General features: G+C 46.9%; 1 protein-coding gene across 3 annotated transcripts in view; it reads right to left on the reverse strand.

The window, feature by feature from the left end:
• Window positions 1–19,578, reverse strand: part of CABIN1 (calcineurin binding protein 1) — a 153,224-nt gene that overhangs the window by 96,512 nt on the left and 37,134 nt on the right. For all 3 annotated transcript variants that reach the window (XM_039223826.1, XM_039223829.1, XM_039223827.1), the window contains exons 15-19: window positions 18,718–18,870; window positions 16,816–17,010; window positions 12,121–12,363; window positions 10,403–10,559; window positions 4,795–4,910 (exon numbers count right to left, since the gene is read on the reverse strand). In XM_039223826.1, coding sequence (XP_039079757.1) covers window positions 4,795–4,910; window positions 10,403–10,559; window positions 12,121–12,363; window positions 16,816–17,010; window positions 18,718–18,870 — 864 coding nt within the window. The remainder of the gene's footprint in view (window positions 1–4,794; window positions 4,911–10,402; window positions 10,560–12,120; window positions 12,364–16,815; window positions 17,011–18,717; window positions 18,871–19,578) is intronic.

A 19,578-nucleotide genomic window follows, 5' to 3' on the forward strand; every position in this document is an offset into this window, starting at 1 on the left:
TGAATGACCTTATATAAGATGTTAATAATCACATGGCTTTTCCCAATGCTTTTGCACTTAATTTAGAAACATTAATACCTTAATGACAGCAAGATGTGAAAAAAGAGTGAACACTGAAATAAGCTTTCACCACAATAAGTTAGAAAAAGCACAAAGTAGAGCCAAAGAAATGATAGATGTGTTTATGTTTATTTCCATATTTTTATATTGTGCATTAGTGAACACTATATAGTTGCGTGGGTTTTTAAACTTTACATACAAAATATCATGTAGTACAGAACTCTTTGATGCCTGCTTTTACTCATTTCCCTGAGCTATATTCGCATTGATACAAATAAATCTTGTTCAGACATTTGCACTGCTCTAAGCAGTTAAACTAATTAAAATGAATGAACGAACCAGATTTATTTGTATCAATGTGAATATAGCTCAGAGAATTCAAATGAGTAAGATCTTATGGTATGGGGATATCAAAATTTCAAACATTTTAGTATGAAAAACTCCAAACAGACATTAAACTAGAATGATAGGATAGTGAGCCCATATACTACTGAACACTGATTAATAATTACTAAGTCAGTGCACAGCCAATCCCTCACTCAATTGTCCCCAATCCACCCCACATTATTTGGAAGCAAATCTTAGACATTACATCACTTCATCTGTAAATATTTATTACCATAGTTTCTGGGTTTGTTTTTTTGTTTTTACCTTTTCTATGATGGTTTTAAGGGTGTTTATCTTTTTTTGTGTTTGTGTCATAATAGCATTATGGTTAACATTCACCAACATGTTGTTTTTTATATGCATGTGACAATTCCTTTTTCTTTAGTGTGGATTCCTATAAAAGGAATTGCCAGGTCACAGGGTTTGCATATTCGCAACTTTAAAAGCTGTATTTTCAAATTGTTCGCCAAAATAGTTGAATTAATTTTATACTTTTGATGGCAGGATGGGAATCCGTACACATCCTATCAGCCCTAGATACACAGACAAATGTTGATGCCTGTCTGAGAGGACGAAATGGCATTCCATTTTAATTCCTTTTTAATAAATAATTTATGGTTGTTAGTGAGGTTGAGTATCTTTTCACGTTTATTGGCCCTTTAGGTTTCTTCTCTAGTGGAAAGTTCATATAATTTGCTCATTTTTCTCTTTTTTTTTTTTATGTTTTTATTTATTTCTAGGAGAGAGACAGCATGAGTAGGGGAGGGTCAGAGAGAGAGGGAGTCACAGACTCTGAAACAGGCTCCAGGCTCTGAGCTGGCAGTCAGCACAGAGCCCGACGCGGGGCTCGAACCCACGAACCGTGAGATCATGACCTAAGCGAAAGTCGGACGCTTAACCAACTAAGCCACCCAGGCGCCCCTTGCTCATTTTTCTCTTAAGCTTTTTCTTTTTTCTATGGATTTATGGAGTTCTTTAAATACTCTCAAGTTCCTGTCTTTTGTCTGCTATGTATGTTTCACCAGTTTTATATGCGTGTATGTGTGTGTGTGTGTCCTATACTATGCTATTTTATGTGTAACTTTGTGTACAGTGTTTGTTTTACAGAATTAAAATTTTTTAATGTCAGATTTATTAGTTCTTTCCTTTATGTTTGTGGGGGGGAGGGAAGGACAGTAAGGAAAAGCATGCTATCCTTCCTTTAACTTTTTATTTCTATTAGAAGACAAGATTGAAGCAAATACAGCAGATGGTTAATGTGTACACAATCTGGGTGGTAGTACGAAGATACAGTGTGACAGGGACTGTCTGGAAGTTAGCAAAGGCTCCACAGGAGAGGGGCCATTTGAGCTGAGTGTGGATGAATGGATAAGAATTCAGCAACCTCAATATAATACATAAAAGAAATAGTAACTCAAGAAAAGATGAGATCCAAAAGGATTTCTCCCTCAGTGAATATTTCCGCTCTAGCCGGGAAGAAAAAACAATGTACACAAAAGATCTCCCCATGTCAGTCACAAAGCACTGCCAAGACACAACCCTTCATCTGAAGGCCACTAACCTGGGGCAATGGGAAGAGGCAGCAATAACATATTCACCTTCATAACGCCCACAACACCCAAAATTGTGAGTGTCCGGCAACCATTTCTGGATCAACGAATGAATAACTTTATGTTTGTTCATATATTTATTCAGGAAACATCAACTGGACTATAATCTGTCAGTCACTGCTCAGAGCCCCAGGGATGCTTCCGGCAGTGAGACAAAAAGGGTCTCGGATCTCAGGACCACCACCAGCTAGGGGAGAGGCACATGCCACATAAACAAACAGCAGGCTGCTCAGCAGTCATTAGGACAGAGTGGCAGGACCAGGGGAGACCTCTTTTAGAAGGTGTCCTCTGAGACCAATGTGGCAGGGAGGAAAGGGCAAGCCAGCCAAGCAGACCCCAAAGCAGAGTGTGGCAGGCAGAGGGAACAGGGTGGTCAGGACCTGAACAGAGAGAGAGCGCTCAGTAAGCAGAGGCCAAGTCCACAGAAGTGAAGTTGCTGCAGGAGCCAGAGGAATGTAAAGGCTAGGCCTCAGGTAGGAAAATCAGCAGCTATGAAATGAAATATGGCGGTACTCCTATCACTTCCACTCCCTCAGATTCACTTGGCAGATCCTGGCAGCTAGAATTCATGCTCTGTCAAAAAAAGATGCAGACGCAGTAAAACCCAGAGTAGGATCACCCATCATCGCCCCTTCTGCCTGCCCAGAAAGCACCTCAGCACCACTTCTGCCGGGCACCAGCTTGCAAAGGTGCTGACTCATTCTTTTTTTTTTTTTTTAATATTTTTTTATTTATTTCTAGGAGAGAGAGAGACAGACAGACAGACACAGCGTGATGAAACAGGCTCCAGGCTCTGAGCTAGCTGTCAGCACAGAGCCGGATGCGGGGCTCGAACCCACGAACCGCGAGATCATGACCTAAGCGAAAGTCAGACGCTTAACCGACTAAGCCACCCAGGCACCCCAGGTGCTGACTCATTCTTGACTTTCCCCCAAGCAGCATAAGGGAGACTGCCTTGTGGAGCTGACCCTGTGGAAGTAGACAGTGACCTCACACTCTCTCATTGGGAGAGGGAAGGCAGAAGAAGGAAGTTGCTAATTCCTGAGCAGTACTACAGTCTAAGCTTGGCACAATTCTTCCAAAAATGGTCGTGAAGTGTGGAGCTGACCCAGGGTGAGCACCCAGGAGGCCCTCAGAACTCACAGGGTAGAGCAGACACTCAGGCATCTACAGCTGGGGCTCCTGCCAAGTCTCCACCTCCTCAGCACAAGTGCTCTGCAAACTGTCAAGCCCTATACACACATGAGCTTCATATGTATTCTCAGTCTCTTTCATTTATTCAATCCATTATTTATTAAACACCTACTATGGGCTAGGTATCCTGTGCTAAGCTACTGGGATCCAGCAGTGAACAAAACTAACAAAAATCCCTACCTTCGGGGAAGTTACATTTTAATGGAGAGGAGCCACACAATAAACAGCAGATAAATAAATTATATGGCATGCCGGAAGGTGGTAAGAGCACAGGACAGAGGAGGAAGATCAGGATTGGGGAGGCAGTGGCTGCAGTTGTAGAGAGGATATGCTCACTGAAAAGGTATACAGCAGAGGTCAGCAAACCTTCTTCTGAAGGGCCACATAGTAAATATTCTAGGTTTCACATACCACACGGACTCTATCAGAGCTCCACATCCCTGCCCCTGTATCTCCAAAGCAGCCATAGTTAATATATAAATGAATGGTCGTGGCTATGTTCCACTAAAACATTTATTAATAGACACTGCTGGGGCGCCTGGCTGACTCAGCTGAGTAAGCGTCCGACTTCAGCTCAGGTCATGATCCTCACAGTTCTTGAGTTTGAGCCCCACATCAGGCTCTGCAATGACAGCTCAGAGCCTGGAGCGTGCTTCAGTATCTGTGCCTCCCTCTCTCACTCTGCCACTCCCCAGGTTGTGCTCTGTCTCTCAAAAATAAAGACATTTAAAAAAACTTTTGGGGGGGGCAGTGCCTGGGTGGCTTAGGTGGTTGAGCATTCAACTTCGGCTCAGGTCATGATCTCACGATTCGTGGGCTCGAGCCCCTTGTCAGGCTCTGTGCTGACAGCTCAGAGCCTGGAGCGTGATTCAGATTCTGTGTCTCCCTCTCTCTCTGCCCCTCCCCTGGTTGTGCTCTGTCTCTCTCGGTCTCTCAAAAAAAATAAAATGAAACATTAAAAAATTTTTAAAAAATGTTTTTTTAATAGACACTGCAGGTTGGGTTGGGTGCCCCTCTCATGCTCTGTAACTTGTCTGTGCTGCTTAGCCTCACACTCAGCAGTGAGGTTTGGGGGCAGGAATCATGCTGCTTATCCCCAGTAAGCCCAGTCAATCACAGCTGCCAGTAAGAGACAGTTATTTGCACTCACTAAATACTTACTTACTAAATAGCTATTGATTCAGCAACTACTACCTTGCATGAGTGGTGCTGGGCAAACTGGATTCAATGGAAGGTGGTGGTAAATGCAGTTATTACCTCTAAAATTACTATGGAGGGCCTGGCCCCATGCCTGACACACACAAAACAGATGCAGTAACGATTAGTGGTTCTAAATCCACCTGTAGGTCAAGGCCAGGTCCAGAAGCCCTGAACCTCAGGTGCATAAGGAAACCAAGTTCAGACTTTCTGGCAACTCTTGAGTAGTCACATACAAAATCAAAGCAGTATAGTGGGCCCCAGTAAAGGGGGAGGCCACGGGAGCCTCAGGACACCAAACCATCCCTCTCACCCCACCAGTCCCAGCCGAGAGGGCAACACTTACGTAGAATCGCAGAAGAGCCCCATCAGAATTGCAGCACCAGGACCTCCTGCCCAAATACTCGTGGGCAGTGTTGAGCAGCATGAGGGAGGATGGGAGCATGGGTGTCTCGGCCATCACTAAGGAAAGACCAGACCAACAGAATTAGCGTGGGGACATGTGTGGAAGTTGCAAGGTTCAATCTCTCCTTTGTGGGCTTAGTCTTTACCAAAGTGGCCACAGATTTATCTTTCTTTCCTTATTTATCTTTTTGTCTTTTTAAGTAAGTAATGACTTGATTGGCTTTACGAAAGAGATACATGCTTATGAAAAATCAATTCAGGAGCACCTGGGTGGTTCAGTCAGTTAAGCATCCAACCCTTGATTTCCGCTCAGATCATGATCTCAAGGTTTGTGAGTTTGTGAGATCGAGCGCTGTGGGGGGATCCACCTTGGGATTCTCTCTCTCTCCCTCTCTCTCTCTGCCCTTGACCTGCTTACACACTCTCTCTCTCAGAATAAATAAATACATTGTAAAAAAAAAATTCAAATCATGCAAGAAGACATAACGAATGCCTCATCCACGTTCATTGATCAATGAACATCCCTGGAAGCATCTTTCTGGGCATATAGGAAACATTTTGAAAGAGAGAGAGAAATAACTTTTAGCAATGAAACCCATACTACATATACCATTTCTTAACTTCAAGATTCTTATTCTTAGGTCTTTTGGATTACAGATGAAAAAAAAAAGAATCACTACCTTTGGTTAAGTGTTAGTTCACCACTAGAATGATTACTAGCTACTTAAAGATCCTTTGGTGCTTCTGAAAGGAAGCTATAACCCACTAGTGGGCTTGTAACTAGCATTTTTAAAGAGGATTGGGATAGAACACGAAACAGAAAATACCAGTGGGTCTCACACCCAGTAGAATAAGGATTCTTTGATGAAATTTATGTCATACTTTTTAGTATTGGCCACCCCCTGTCAAAAATGTATGAAAGGCATGGATTTAAAAATAAAAAAGGAGCACCTGAATGGCTCAGTCAGTTGAGCATCCAACTCTTGATTTCAGCTAGGGTCATGGGATTGAGCCCTATGTCAGGCCTCCATACTGAGCATGGTGCCTGCCTAAGATATTCTCTCTCTCTCTGTCTCTCTCTTTCTCTCCCCCAACTCCCATCCTCTCCCCAGCTTGTGTACTCTCTAAAATAAATATATAAATAAATAATTTTTAAAAATAGGGGCACCTGGGTGGCTTAGTCAGTTAAGTATTCAACTTTTGGTTTCTGCTCAGGTCAAGATCTCACCATGGTTCATGAGTTCAAGCCCTGTACTGGGGTCCATGCAGAGGTTACTTGGGATTCTATCCCCTTCTCTGCCCCTCCGCCACTTTCTCTCTCTCTTTCTCTCAAAATAAAGAAATTAAATTAAAAATTAAAAAAAAAACACAACTCAGAAAACAATGAAGAAACTAAACCATGCCAGGTTTTTATGAGTCTTTTAGTTTTCAGTTTCAACAGCATCAAATGATTCTATTATACAAGGTGGGAGACAGCCTTGTAACACTTCTTCCTTTCTCCTCATCTCCCAATTTTGGCATGTGTATTAGTTGTAGTACTTCAAAGTTTGTAACATTGACACTCTGTTTGGCAACCATAATTAGCACAGCTGCTTTCTCTCAATTCCAGGTTTAGATGGATTTGGTGTTCATCACAATTCCTTGCCTGTGGCTTTTCCACTCCTGACAAATTTCATTCTGACTCATGTTGGTTTACTGACTTCATCCTCCAGTGGCATTTTTAGAAGCACCCACAGGAGCTGGAATCCTGGTCTATAAATGTCTGTTCCCACTATTAATTACAAACAACATGGCTAGGTGTCCTAGATTGTACCATCGTTCCTTGATAACCATGTAGACTTTTAGACATCACCTCAACTGCCCTGAATGCAGCTAGGGGGAAATCTGAAGTGAGTCTCACATTTTACAAGTGAAGATAAATCATTTTTTTCAATTTAGAAATCTAAAATATACTTGTTTTTATTTTTATTTATTTATTTTTGAGAGAGAGGGAGAGAGAGCGTGCATGCGCATGCATGCACTTGCACAGGAGCAAGGGAGGGGCAGAGGGAGAAAGAGATTCTTAGGCAGGCTCCATGCCCAGTGTGGAGTCCAATGTGGGGCTCAATCCCACAACCCTGGGATCATGACCTGAGCAGAGATCAAGGGTTGGATGCTGAACCAAGTTAGCCATCCAGGCGCCCCTGAAAAATCTTTATTCTTAAAGTAGGATGTATCAATTTTTCATGGTATATGCTGAACACTCTAAATACGCAAGTTCAATTTTTTATTACAGAGAAATGTTCCCATCTTTGACACTGGGTTGATGCCTGTTTTGTTTCATTGCTAGGGTCCTTCCTCCAGGAGCATTATCCATTCTCACACTGGACAACCTGTTTCTGTATCTATCCTCTTCTCACCAATGCTTTTAGTTTTCACCTGCATCCACCAGTTTCCATTCCAGCCATACCCACTCTGCTCCTTGCTGTCTGGTTTTTTAGTTATAATGGTAAGACTTGGTTTATAATGTTTTCCCTTAATTTTGCAATTTTCCTTTTTGTTTCATTCTGCTTATTAGTTCAGATTTTTTAACAAGTTATTTCTTGTGCAAATCATTACAGGGCTCCTTTGTTCCTCAGTGTAAGTTTTCTTCCTGACTGAGTTCATCTGTTTCTTTCTTTTTTGTCCCCAAGATGGGATGGGGGATAGGCTACACTATGTCAGTACGCTGGCCATGTCATTTCTTTCTACACTGCTCGTGGTTAGGGCATTTCCTCCACACTGTAAGTAGCTCTAATATGTCACCAGTGAATTTTCTGGGGTACTCTCCCAAACAGAAGATCCATTTGCCCTCTCCTTAAAACCATAAATTTAAAGTAGGTGTTGCTCTCAATTCACTCGTCTGTAACCTATATCTGCAGAGACAGAAGAAGGAAGGAGACTGCAGGGCTAGCACTGCACACAATCCTTGTCAGAGAGCCTAGACTCTGTTCTCTCTCGGAGATCCCCTTTAAGGCACGCCTGGCTGCCCAGCAAGAGGAGTGCAGTCAGCAGACAGCCCCCAACTGGCAGCTCCTCCAGGGTCTGCTACGGCTGTAGAGACGCACTTCGCCCAAGGTCACAGGCTTCCTGCAGGAGTCCATATGCAGTGATTGAGCAAAATGGGAAAATAAAGACCGAGCCACAGGAGTCCAGCATAGTATGACAGCTCTGAAGGGCCACTCTGGCTCCAGAGCTCCCTGCCAGGTTGGCCAAGGCCTGGTCAGACCTGCAGCACAGGTCAGCTTCCCTCTGCTTCATTCTGCTTCCTCTCCCCTTCCTTTCATGAGTGGTGACCCCCAAAGAGTTGGCTCAGAGAACTCAGTGTGTGACAATGTCCTACACCGTCCTACACACCACCACCCAGCCAGTAAAGTGCTTTATCCCTGGGCCCCTTCCCTCAGCACGGTCAGGTCACTAGAATGTGGCAGAGTCCAGCAGCCCTTCCTGTCTCTGCTGAGGCTGAGGCTGATATGGAGGGGCTCTCCCGCTGGCCAACTCTCTACGAATGAGAGGATACTAATAATATTGCCCAGGATTTTGCCAACTTCCTATCTTTCCTCAGCTTTCCTACTGGGGGCAGAGCAGGGAACAGGAACCATACCTGCTGCCAGGCCACCAGAATCTTGGATTCTTACCTTGGCCTATCCTTTCAAGTTGATAGCATTCCACTGTCCCCCTTTCCTAGTTTGCTTACCGGCAGGGTTTTTTGAAGTAAATTTGCCTTGCATAATTATTCTGAGGGGAAAGGAGACTCTCAATCCAGGGATCTTTTTGTATTATTCTTATAAGAAAAACAAAAAACATAGTTGTAAACCTCAACTGTTTTTCACCACTAAAACCCTTTTGAAAAATACAAGGTACTACTTGTCAAGAGCTCTTAAGATATTTATCCTAGAGGGCGCCTGGGTGGCTCAGTAGGTTGAGCATCAACTTCGTCTCAGGTCATGATCTGACAGGTTAGGTCTGAGCCCTACGTAGGGCTTTGTGCTGACAATGTGGAGCCTGCTTGGGCTTCTCTGTTTCCCTCTTTCTCTGCTCTGCCCTGGCTCGTGTGTGCACACATCCTTGCTCTTGCTCTCACTCCCTCTCTGTCTCTCTCTCAAAAAATAAACAAACATTAAAAAAATTTTTTTAAAGAAATTTATCCAAAAATTCAGTTGGGCAGAAGCACAAAGGCATGCCTGAGGGTCACTAGGTATGACCTCTGAGAAAGAAATGCTGCAGGCATCCTGAGGGGTGAGCAGGGGGGTGGCTCAGTAAGCTGGATGCCTCTTATCACCAGTACAAAAACTACAGAGCAAAACGGAAACAGCTTCATAAAAGAGGTCCTGAAAGACTTTCTCAGTCTGACCTTCCCTCCTCCAACTCTCAGGGCCCAGCTCTCCTGCATCCCTGCTCGAGCTGCTCTGTCTCCCCAGTGTCCTCCGGCCCTGCTCTTCTCTTAACCTTCAGCCCAACACTCCACCCCCCGACCCCCCCACCCCTGTCAGCATGAGGCACCCTTCTCTCAGGGGACCACACTGGCTTGGCAATGTGGGTGTTCTGGTCTGTCTCCTCCCACCATGAATCTGCCAGAGCCAAGTATCTTACTCCCAGAGGCCTGACATGCAGTGAGCAGCTGAGAAGTATGGAGGGGCAATATCACAGAGGGAAAACCCCCAATAAATTTAATCTTAAACTAGCTAAATACATAAATATGTGTACCAAAATCTCAACAATATAAAAAATTTGTGTCACTGGCCAAGCCTAGACAGCAAATGCAAGAACATTCACCACTTGGTAGAATGACAGGGTATCTTTGTTTAAAGGTCATTTAGCTGTTACCGCTAATTCTTCAATTTACGACATTTACCACATTTCCTATCACTGCGTTGAGGTGGCTCAAGCGCCATCTCCATAATGAGTCCTGGGCTCACTCTCCTGCTTCTCATTCACAACTACTTATCATTTATCCACCTCACGTGCCAGGCACTGATTTGGCAAATGAGAGCTTTATCATTTCATTTCGTCCTCAGAACAACCGTCTGAGATGGCTACCATTATTCTCAGCAAGTGATGGGGAGCAGAGGCTGAGAGGTTGTATTACCTGGCCACACTCACACAGGCAAGATGTAAGAGTTGGGCTCTGGAACCTGTGCTTACTCCATACTGTCCTCCAGCTGCGCACATCCCTGCCCTGACTGGCTCAGGCCTGCAGGGGCTACATGGTGTGGCGGTTAAGTGCAAAGGCTGGTGCACGGGTGCCCATCTCATAGGGCTACCGGGGCACTAAAGGAGCTAGTAGGTTTGAGACCGCCCGGAGCAGTCCTCCTCGTAAGCACGCCCCACACTGGCACTCTGTGTTGCCACCTGTACTGGGCATGAAATACCATACACCTACTGCCTCTCGACTCCACTGTGCAATCCTGAAGGAGCCTCTGCTTTCGTCTGGGCCCCACACAAAATCCTGGTGACTGAGCCCCAAGCCCACTCATGGCATCTGGGTAGGACTGTCAGGGCCCACCTCCACCCAACCCATTTCCTGCCACCTTCATCCGTTGGGTTCTGAAGCTGTTGCTGATGACACAGGGAGTGGAAGGTGTCCTCCTCCTGCCAGATGATCCGGTGCAGGATGACCCAGGGCAGCACTGAGGAGACATGGGGCTCCTTGGGCTCCTCCTGCACAGCCATGCTGCAGTCAATGACCTGGGAGATGGAGAATAGGGGTGTTACGTGGGGGCTGTCTCTCCCTCCCACCCCCTGGGATAACCCCTCAGGGCAGAGGTGGGACATGACTAGAAGCACTTCAGCATGTCATCAGAGTCCCAGGGTGCCCAACAACAGTTAAGCTCAAGCATCAGAGGAGCCAGCCCCAGCAGTCCTCTCTCATGCCACGTGCAGTTCTTGATGCCCTCGGCAACTGTTGTGTGCCAGGTCCCATGCCAGATGCGAGGGTTACAGAAGTGAGCAGGACACAGGGAAGGGGACAGCCCAAGGGGAAGAGAACCACAGACAAGACATGCAAGAGTTAAGAATCAGTATAGTTGCTGTGATTAAAGCAAATGAGGGCTACAGCAGGGTCACAGAGGAAGGGAGGGGACAGACAGAAGAGAACCTTGATGTTTCCAGGTGACTGGGTGTGGTGGAAGCAATACTGAAGAGGGCAAGAACCGGGGGTGAAGGACAGGCATGCAGGCAGAGGCCCAGAGGCAGCCAAGGAAGTGGAAGATGAGTGGAGAAGGAGGTCAGGTGGGTCTGGACACCTTGGGCGATGGGCAACCAGGGGCAACATGAAAGGTTGAAACGAGGGAGGGGCACACTGGTATTTCCCTGTCAGAAAGGTGCCTCTGTTGGGGCACCTGGGTGGCTTAGTCGGTTAAGTGTCCGACTTTCGCTTAGGTCATGATCTCGCGGTTCGTGGGTTCGAGCCCCGCGTCGGGCTCTGTGCTGACTGCCAGCTCAGAGCCTGGAGCCTGTTTCAGAATATGTATCTCCCTCTCTCTCTGACCCTCCCTTGCTTACTCTGTCTCTCTCTCTCTCTCTCCTAGAAATAAATAAAAATATTTAAAAAAAAAAAAAAAAAAAAAGAAAGGTGCCTCTGTGGAAGGGTGGTGGGTAGCTGTACCAGGAGTATAGAGGGGCAGGGGGAACTGCAGGGAGCATGCTCCCATAGTTCAAATAAGAGATAGCGGTGGCTTGGGTTAAGGCAGAGAACTACAGATGGAGAGGAGAAACAAAGGATGGGGACATTAAGGACATGGATTTGGCAGGGCCTGCTGATGGCTGTTGTCAGGAGAGAGTCAAGGGTGGCTTAAAGAAAGTTTCCTGCTGCGAAGCCCACCTGGACAATGCAGAGTGCTGTGACCACCCATTAGCTATGAGAGCCAGGACAATGCAGGATTCTGGAGAGCCCTGGCAGGGAGACAGAGGGCCTGGGCTCCAGCCCCAGCTCCACCTCCTGCTCACCGCACCCAGGTCAGGACCTCCTGCTCTGAGCCTGCTTCTGTCACTCGGGCATGGGTGGTCTGGGAGAACCCTGTGATGCCAAGTGCTCAGCAATCTCCAAAGCCCAGACCCAACCAGCCCCAGAAGGATGTGCAGCCAGTGCACAGCCACCCACCACCTGAGGTGCCTGCTTCCTGCAGCCAGAGTAGCCAAGGCACCCCTTGGGGGTGCCTAGCTTGCAGTGAAAGCCAGTGAGCTATGAAGGGTGAATTCCAAGAACCACGCCTGTGGGTGCGGAGCAGAGCAAGAAGTAGGGGATTACCTGGATGAGGTTGTTGGTGAGCCGGGTGAGGCCAGTGGAGGATGACGACTCCTTCAGGATGCCGCCACTGCTGTCAGCCGAGAGCGCCTGCTCGATGCCCAGCAATAGCTGGGTCACCGTGGCCACCCACTCCTCCTTGGCGGCAGACTCACTCGCATTCACCATCTGCTGGACGGCCTCGTGCAGAGCCACGTCGGAGCATTCAAAACACTGCCGGTGGTCCTTCAGCCGGAGCAAGGAGTCCTGAGCACAGGGAGGGGTGAGGAGGACGGCATGCCATGAGAGGGCTGTGATGGCGCTCTCCACGCCTGGTCCTCAGGACTGAGGGGCAGGCAGCTGGGAACAAAGACATGAGTCCAAAGAAAGGGGAAGCGGAGGCCTTGTTAGGGCCCTGAGGCATCTGTTAGGGCACGTGGTGATCTATGTGCCATCACAGCATGGCGTGTGCCAGAGGGGCTTTCAGAAAGGTGATTTACCTCTGCACCTCAGCTGCCTCATTTGTGAAGCTGGGACATGGATGATGCCACAGAGTAGGCAAACAGCCAAGGTGAGACTGCATGACTCCACCACCTCTATCAGCTCTCACCCCAAGCCACTGTGCCCCAGGCCACGCAGTCATGCGCCCACCCAGTGCCATGGATCTGAGAGTCTCAGCAGGGAAAGGCAGGCTGCTGGAGAGGAACTCTCTGCAGAAGAGGGCCTGAGCCAAGGCCACAGCAGAGGCAACTAGCCAGGAAGCACTGAGATTATCGTTCTAAGAGTTTCCCCCCTCCCTCCCCAGGTGCCCACGTGGAAGAAGGTGACTAGGAGCATGAAACAAGTTGTTGTACCTGGCACACTCAGCGCCATGTCCTGGCGCACGGAACCCTCAGAACACCGCCCTATTTTAAAATCTCCTCCTTGGGAGCCATCATTTTTTGTGAAGCTCCCTTTCCTTCTGCTCTAGAACATAACCCATTTAAGCACCTCAGCCTGAGCTGCTTTCGTCGTCATGTTGCTGTGTGGGGAAACGGCCTGGCTGTGAATTTGCGGATCTGGCAGGCAGCCCGCTAGACCAACCAGGAAGCACCTGCCACACGGCGCCCCCTCATGACCTCGCAGTACCTGAGGACTGGCAGCAGCACCACATGACAGGCATGGCTGCCGCGCTGTGAGGTGAAACAGACAGGGGTGGGGCAGAAATGCCCAACGCTGCCTTTGGGACGTGCTGCAGTGTCTGAACATAGATCAAAACCACCCCCAGTTTAAAAGCCCTAATTGGCAGGAAAACGAGGCCTGGGTGTCTTTAGAGAAAGCCGGAACTCTCTAGCAGGAGGCCAGGGGTACGAAGGAGCCTCCAGGAAGCAGACAGGGAAGCCAAAGGCTGACCCTTCCTGACCAAACGCCAAACACATGAAGGGCAGGTGCTTATTTTGTAGCAGCATAAAAACTGTGGACCTCAAAGTGCAGCCAGCATCACCATGAAAGTCAGGGACAAGACAAGGACCCACCAGCAGTGCTCTAATTGGGCATAATCCCCAGGGCTCAAGCCTAGAAAGAGCTAAAAACCACGAGAATAACTGCCAACGAGTGAGGAGACCAAATTACGGCTGACTGTGGGAAATATGATCGTCCACTCCAAACAGACAGAAACTATCAGAAATAATGGGAATGCAGCACAGTGGCTAGATTTAAAATTAACATGTAAAAATCAAAACAGTTCCTAGAAAACCATAAATGTACAGTTGGAAAACATAATGACCAACAAAAAGACCCTGCTCAAAATCGCAACGAAAAATATCAAGAGCTTAGAACCAATTCGACCTGAAAAACCTATAGCATCATATGGAAGATCATAAAAGGCAGCTTGCCTAAATAGGGAGAGAGCCGCCATACCGCTAGATGGGAGGATGCAGACCCCTCCCACACACACTGTATACAAGCTCATGAAGCACAATAAACATGAAACATTAACATCACTAGAAGAAAACAAAGGCAAATAGACTTTTTATCTATTTGTTGACATGCTTCTTGTCTGTCTCCCTTCTAAAATATAGGTTCCGTACATAGAGAAGGGAAGCAAAAATAATATAAAAACAAGAAGGGGGACAAAAACACGAGACTCTTAGATATGGAGAACAAACAGAGGGTTGCTGGAGGGGTTATGGGAGGGGGGATGGGCTACATGGGTGAGGGGCAATGTATGCTAACTAACTTGGATGTAAATTAAAAAAATAAAGTAAATAAATTTTTTAAAAAAAAGACATTTGACTTTCACTAGTTGGAAAATTCTGAGATTGTACTGATATTATTAGAAAAAATCTTTACTGCCACTGTCAGGGAATTGTCAAAATACACAGTTCTATTTTGTCTATGATATAAAAGTACTCAGGAGGCTATTTTTTAAATTTCATTTCAAAAATAAAGACAAAATAAAAGTAAAATATAGGTTCCATCAAAAGGGGCCTTCTCCCCTGTTCAGTGCCAGATATGCTGTAGCAGCTCAATCCACGTGTGTGGAATGAGTGGATAAATATTCTTCCAGTCTTGAAAAGGCTATCAAAGCATAATAAACAAAATCACAAATGTTTGAAAATACAAAAAGATTTGATAACAAAAATCCAAAACTCTTGTATGTAAAAAAAAAAAAAAAAAAAAAAGCCCACAATTTAAAAGCAAACTGGCATGGAGCACTTGGGTGGCTCAGTTGGTTGAGTGTCCAACTCTTGATTTCAGCTCAGGTCATGATCCCAGAGTTATGGGATCAAGTCCCACATCAGGCTCCATGCTAAGTAGCTAAGTATGGACCCTGCTTAAGATTCTCTCTCTCCTCCCCCTCCCTCTGCCCCTTTCCCCTGCTCGCGCTTGCTCTCTCTCGCTCTAAAATTAAAAAATAAAAAATAAAGGAAACTGGGAAAAAATATTTTCCACATTTGATAGGAAAAAAAGATTAGTATCTTTAAAATATAAAAAGCACTCCAGGGGCGCCTGGGTGGCTCAGTCAGTTGGGCATCCGACTTTGGCTCAGGTCATGATTTCACGGTTTGAGGGTTTGAGCCCTGTGTTGAGCTCTGTGCTGACAGCTAGCTCAGAGTCTGGAGCCTGTTTCAGATTCTGTATCTCCCTTTCTCTCTGACCCTCCCCTGTTCATGCTATCTCTCTCACTCTCAGAAATAAATAAAACATAAAAAAATTAATTAATTAAAATATAAAAAGCACTCCAAATCAGTAAGAAAACACATCATTTCAACAGGAAATTGAGAAAAATCCAAGAGTCACTTAATTCTCAAAAACCAGGTACTTCCATAGCAGTTGGCCCAGGCCTTAACACAACCCTCTCAGTACTGTTCAGTGACCATCTAACCCAACAATGGAGCACCCCGCCACACCCAGGAGTTCTGGATGACAGAAGCAAGCTGACATCTGAACCACTGGGGCCTTCTTAACAGGCACCCTGAGGGCTAGCCTCTCCCCGCTCCTTCTCCCCACCTAATGGCTTCCCTGATGCACCCAGCCATCTCTCCCACATGCAGCCATGCTGGACACTCCTCCACTATACCCCTCCCCCCAAGCCTGCCATGGTAACTGAAGTCAGACACATCTCACCTCCGATCTTAGCATGGACCAGCCTGACCCTACTCTGCCAGGAGCTGGAATCTCCTTTCCCAATGGCCCTTCCTTCCTTCCTTCCTTTTCAGAACCAACTGGTTCTTCTCCTTTCACCAGGATGGAGATGCCTCCATTTGCTCGTATAGTCATACCTCTTAACTATTTCCCAGTTCAAGAAAGTTAATTGAAATGTCTCAAAAAATATGAACAAAAAGCTTGGGAGAAGATTGGGGTCTCTTTCCAAATTGGAGATGAAGGACCCAATAAGATAATAAATATGATGTGATTAGCGTGTGAACCATAGAGATGGGATGCCAGGCCACAGAACGCCACTAAGCACATCATGTTTATAATCTTCCATGTTCATCACCCAACTCCATGCTTCCCAAGGATGGGAGCACTGATGAGAGTCGGTACTCATATGGTGCTTGCTACATGCCAGGCACGGTGCCATCACACACTAACTTATATAAACCCTACAGCAGGTCTCTGAGGGATGAACAATGATCATCTCCATTCTAGAGATGAAGAACCAAGGCAAAGAGAGACTGAGGAACTGCCCAGCGCCCAGCATATCCTGATGCCTAGTGAACTCTCAGTAAGAGTTTACCCCCTAAAGAAAGGAGGCATGGAGGGGGCTGAGAGGGCAAGTGGCTTCAAACACCACCGTGGTGTTCTTTTTCCTCAAGCACGTGATACATGGGTATTTATTTGATCTTGATTACATCGTAGAGTTTGTCCATTTTAACAACTACTCAAGGCTTAATTTCAAAGGTTAATATAAGAAGACAGGCAGATGAACAAACGGGTGAATGGATGGGTGACATCCTGACTTTTCTGCCTTCCTCCTCTGCCAGGCAGGCATTCTGATTCAAGTGTGGGCTCACCCTGAGTCACAAAGAACCCTGGAACCTGCACTCCTAGGTTCCAGCATTCCGCCAGTCTTGACCATATCTTCTAACTAGCATCTTCCTGGGTGCCAGTCAGCAGTTTTTACTCCTACTTTTTTCTTCTATGTGTGTGTTCTTGAAAGCCACCTCAAAGCCCTCAGAGAATAAACCCACAACAAAGCAAAGAAGTTAAGAGGTCAGGGAACCATGGGCACACCTGCAGCAGCAACAGCTGGGCTGGCCGCTCTGGAATGGAAGTCATAAACTCCAGGTGTTTGGCTCGGTCAAATCCACTGGTACACAAAGTTGGGCGGAGCAGATGCACAACAGCCTTGTAGTCACCAGCCTCATACAGCCGCTGAATCTCCTCCAGGGACTGGCACCGCTCCAGCGACTTCAGGTTCTTATCAATCTGGAAAAGGCCCAGAATGCTGCCTGATAACAAACCCTTCACACCTTCACTGAATCTGGCCAGTGTCTGCATTTACCAGGCCCAGATGAGGAGCACAAAAGTAGACTTCCAGTCAGTACATCAGCATTTACATTAAACAAATGCTTTATAAAAAGTACTTCTACTGGGGCGCCTGGGTGGCTTAGTCAGTTACCATCCAACTTCGGCTTAGGTCATGATCTCACGGTTGGTGGGGTGGCTTTGTCAGTTACCATCCAACTTCAGCTCAGGTCATGATCTCATGATTGGTGAATCTGAGCTCCTCATCGGGCTCTATGCTGACAGCTCGTAGTCTGGAGCCTGCTTTGGATTCTGTGTCTCCCTCACTCTCTGCCCCTCCCCCGTTCTCGCTCGCTCTCTCTCAAAAATAAATATTTTAAAACATTTTAAGTACTTCTATTAAAATCAAGGCATTCAATTCTTTAAAGAAGAACATAGCAGAGGCACCTGGTGGCTCATTTGGTTAAGCATCTAACTCGTGGTTTCAGCTCAGGTCATGATTTCACAGTTCAAGCCCCATGTTGGGCTCCTCACTGACCGTGTGGAGCCTGCTTGGGATTCTCTCTCAAAAATGAAAACAATCAGGGCACCTGGTGGCTCAGTCAGTTGAGCATCCGACCTTGGCTCAGGTCATGATCTCGTGGTTCATGAGATCATCATCAGGGTCTGTGCTGACAGCTCAAAGCCTGAAGCCTGCTTCGGATTGTGTGTCCTCCTTTCTCTCTGCCTCTCCCCTGCTTGCTCTCTGTCTCCCTCTCTGTTTTCCTCTCAAAAATTAACATTGAAAAAAAATTTTTAATAAATAAATAAATAACCTTTTAAAAAATAGCAAAAAATGGGGGTGCCTGGCTGGCACTGTCAGAGGAGCATGCGACTCCTGATCTCAGAGTCATGAGTTCGAGCCCCACAATGGGTATAGAGATTACTTAAATAAACTTAATAAAACCCTGCAAGAGTCTGAAGGCCACTTTCAGCTAATGTGGATATGTCACAGCCAGGAACTTTGGTGAGGTCTGAGGCTACACAGTGAGAACAGGATCAGGGCCTGACAGAGCCTGGCATATGTGCCACATACCGCTGACCCAGCCCCACAGCCAGACCAGCACTGGCCTGCTTCTGCTGCAGTTTCCCTCTAATTCCTCTGGGATTGCTGTAACACACGGCCCAGAGGGCTGAGCAGCGATCACTCCAGATCTTGTCGGTGAATGCCTCCACCCCTGTCCCCTGTCCCCTGGACAACCCTTCCCTCAGTGGGTGTGCCTGCAAGTCTGAAGCACCCTGTGCACCAGAGCTGCCTCTCCCCGGCCCCTGAACCCTCCCCTGGGAGGAAGGAGCCCTGTTCAGCACGTGGGCTGCCCTTCTGCTCCACAGGGACATGGAATAAATAAATCTTTCACAAAATAAATCTCTGACTAAGAAAACACCATTTAGGGGCGCCTGGGTGGCTTAGTCGGTTAAGCGTCCGACTTTCGCTTAGGTCATGATCTCGCGGTTGGTGGGTTCGAGCCCCGCATCGGGCTCTGTGCTGACTGCCAGCTCAGAGCCTGGAGCCTGTTTCAGTCTGTGACTCCCTCTCTCTCTGACCCTCCCCTGTTCATGCTGTCTCTCTCTCTCCTAGAAATTAAAAAAAAAAAAAAAAGAAAACACCATTTAATAACTCCCCCTCACCTCCTCCAGGGAAACGATCGAGTCGTTGTAGAGGTTGGGCAGGCGGATGACGAGGTCTCTCTGCTCAGCCCCTGCCTCAGCCTGGATGGCAGTGGAGCTCTGGAGCATTTCTGTGCAGATGTCATAGTTCTCCAGGGCCTGCTCCATGTCTCCCTGGTCAGAGGAGACACAGTCAAGGGATAAGGGCAGAAGGAAGGAAACTCACTGTGCTGTGCCAGGTGCCTTCACCTCCTGATCCCACTAGACTGTAGGCATCACGAGGGCAGTTTTGTCCGATTACTGCTATACTATCTTAAAAGAGGGCCTGGCACACAGCTGCGGCTCAACAAGTACTTGTTGAATGAGTGAACAGATGAATGACTGATTAATTCATACCACAAATTCTAAGGAGAAAGGTATCATTAATCCCATGGTGCAGATGAGGGCACTGAGGACACCTGAGGAAAGCTGAGTGTCTTGTTCAAGATCATGAACAAATAAATGACAGAGCCAGGATTAGAACCTAAGCCCATCCTAATTTCAGAACCAACTATGACAATCTTACTCATTCTACCACAGTATACTGGGTACCACCATGTTGGAGGCTCTGGGTAACAGCCAGTCTGCCCTGGCCATCTAGACCAGGCTCTGAGGGGAAGCCTTCTAAGAATTCACACGAGATAGGTGGTTTCCCCTTCTAGAAAGCTCTGCATCCATATGTGCATTCATTCAGGCTCTCTCAGGAAAACACAGGGGAAGGGTTCAAGACCCCAAGGCAATCCTAAGTGAGAAGGCCCACAGGGGGCATAGAAGATCCCTCCAGAGCTCTGTGGTTGCACTGATACGCTGTACAGACTGAGGGCCATGCGGGAATATCTGAGA

Source organism: Hyaena hyaena, unplaced genomic scaffold (genome assembly GCF_003009895.1).
Source record: "Hyaena hyaena isolate Hyena2069 unplaced genomic scaffold, ASM300989v1 scaffold_1462, whole genome shotgun sequence".
Classification (NCBI taxonomy): Eukaryota; Metazoa; Chordata; class Mammalia; order Carnivora; family Hyaenidae; genus Hyaena; species Hyaena hyaena.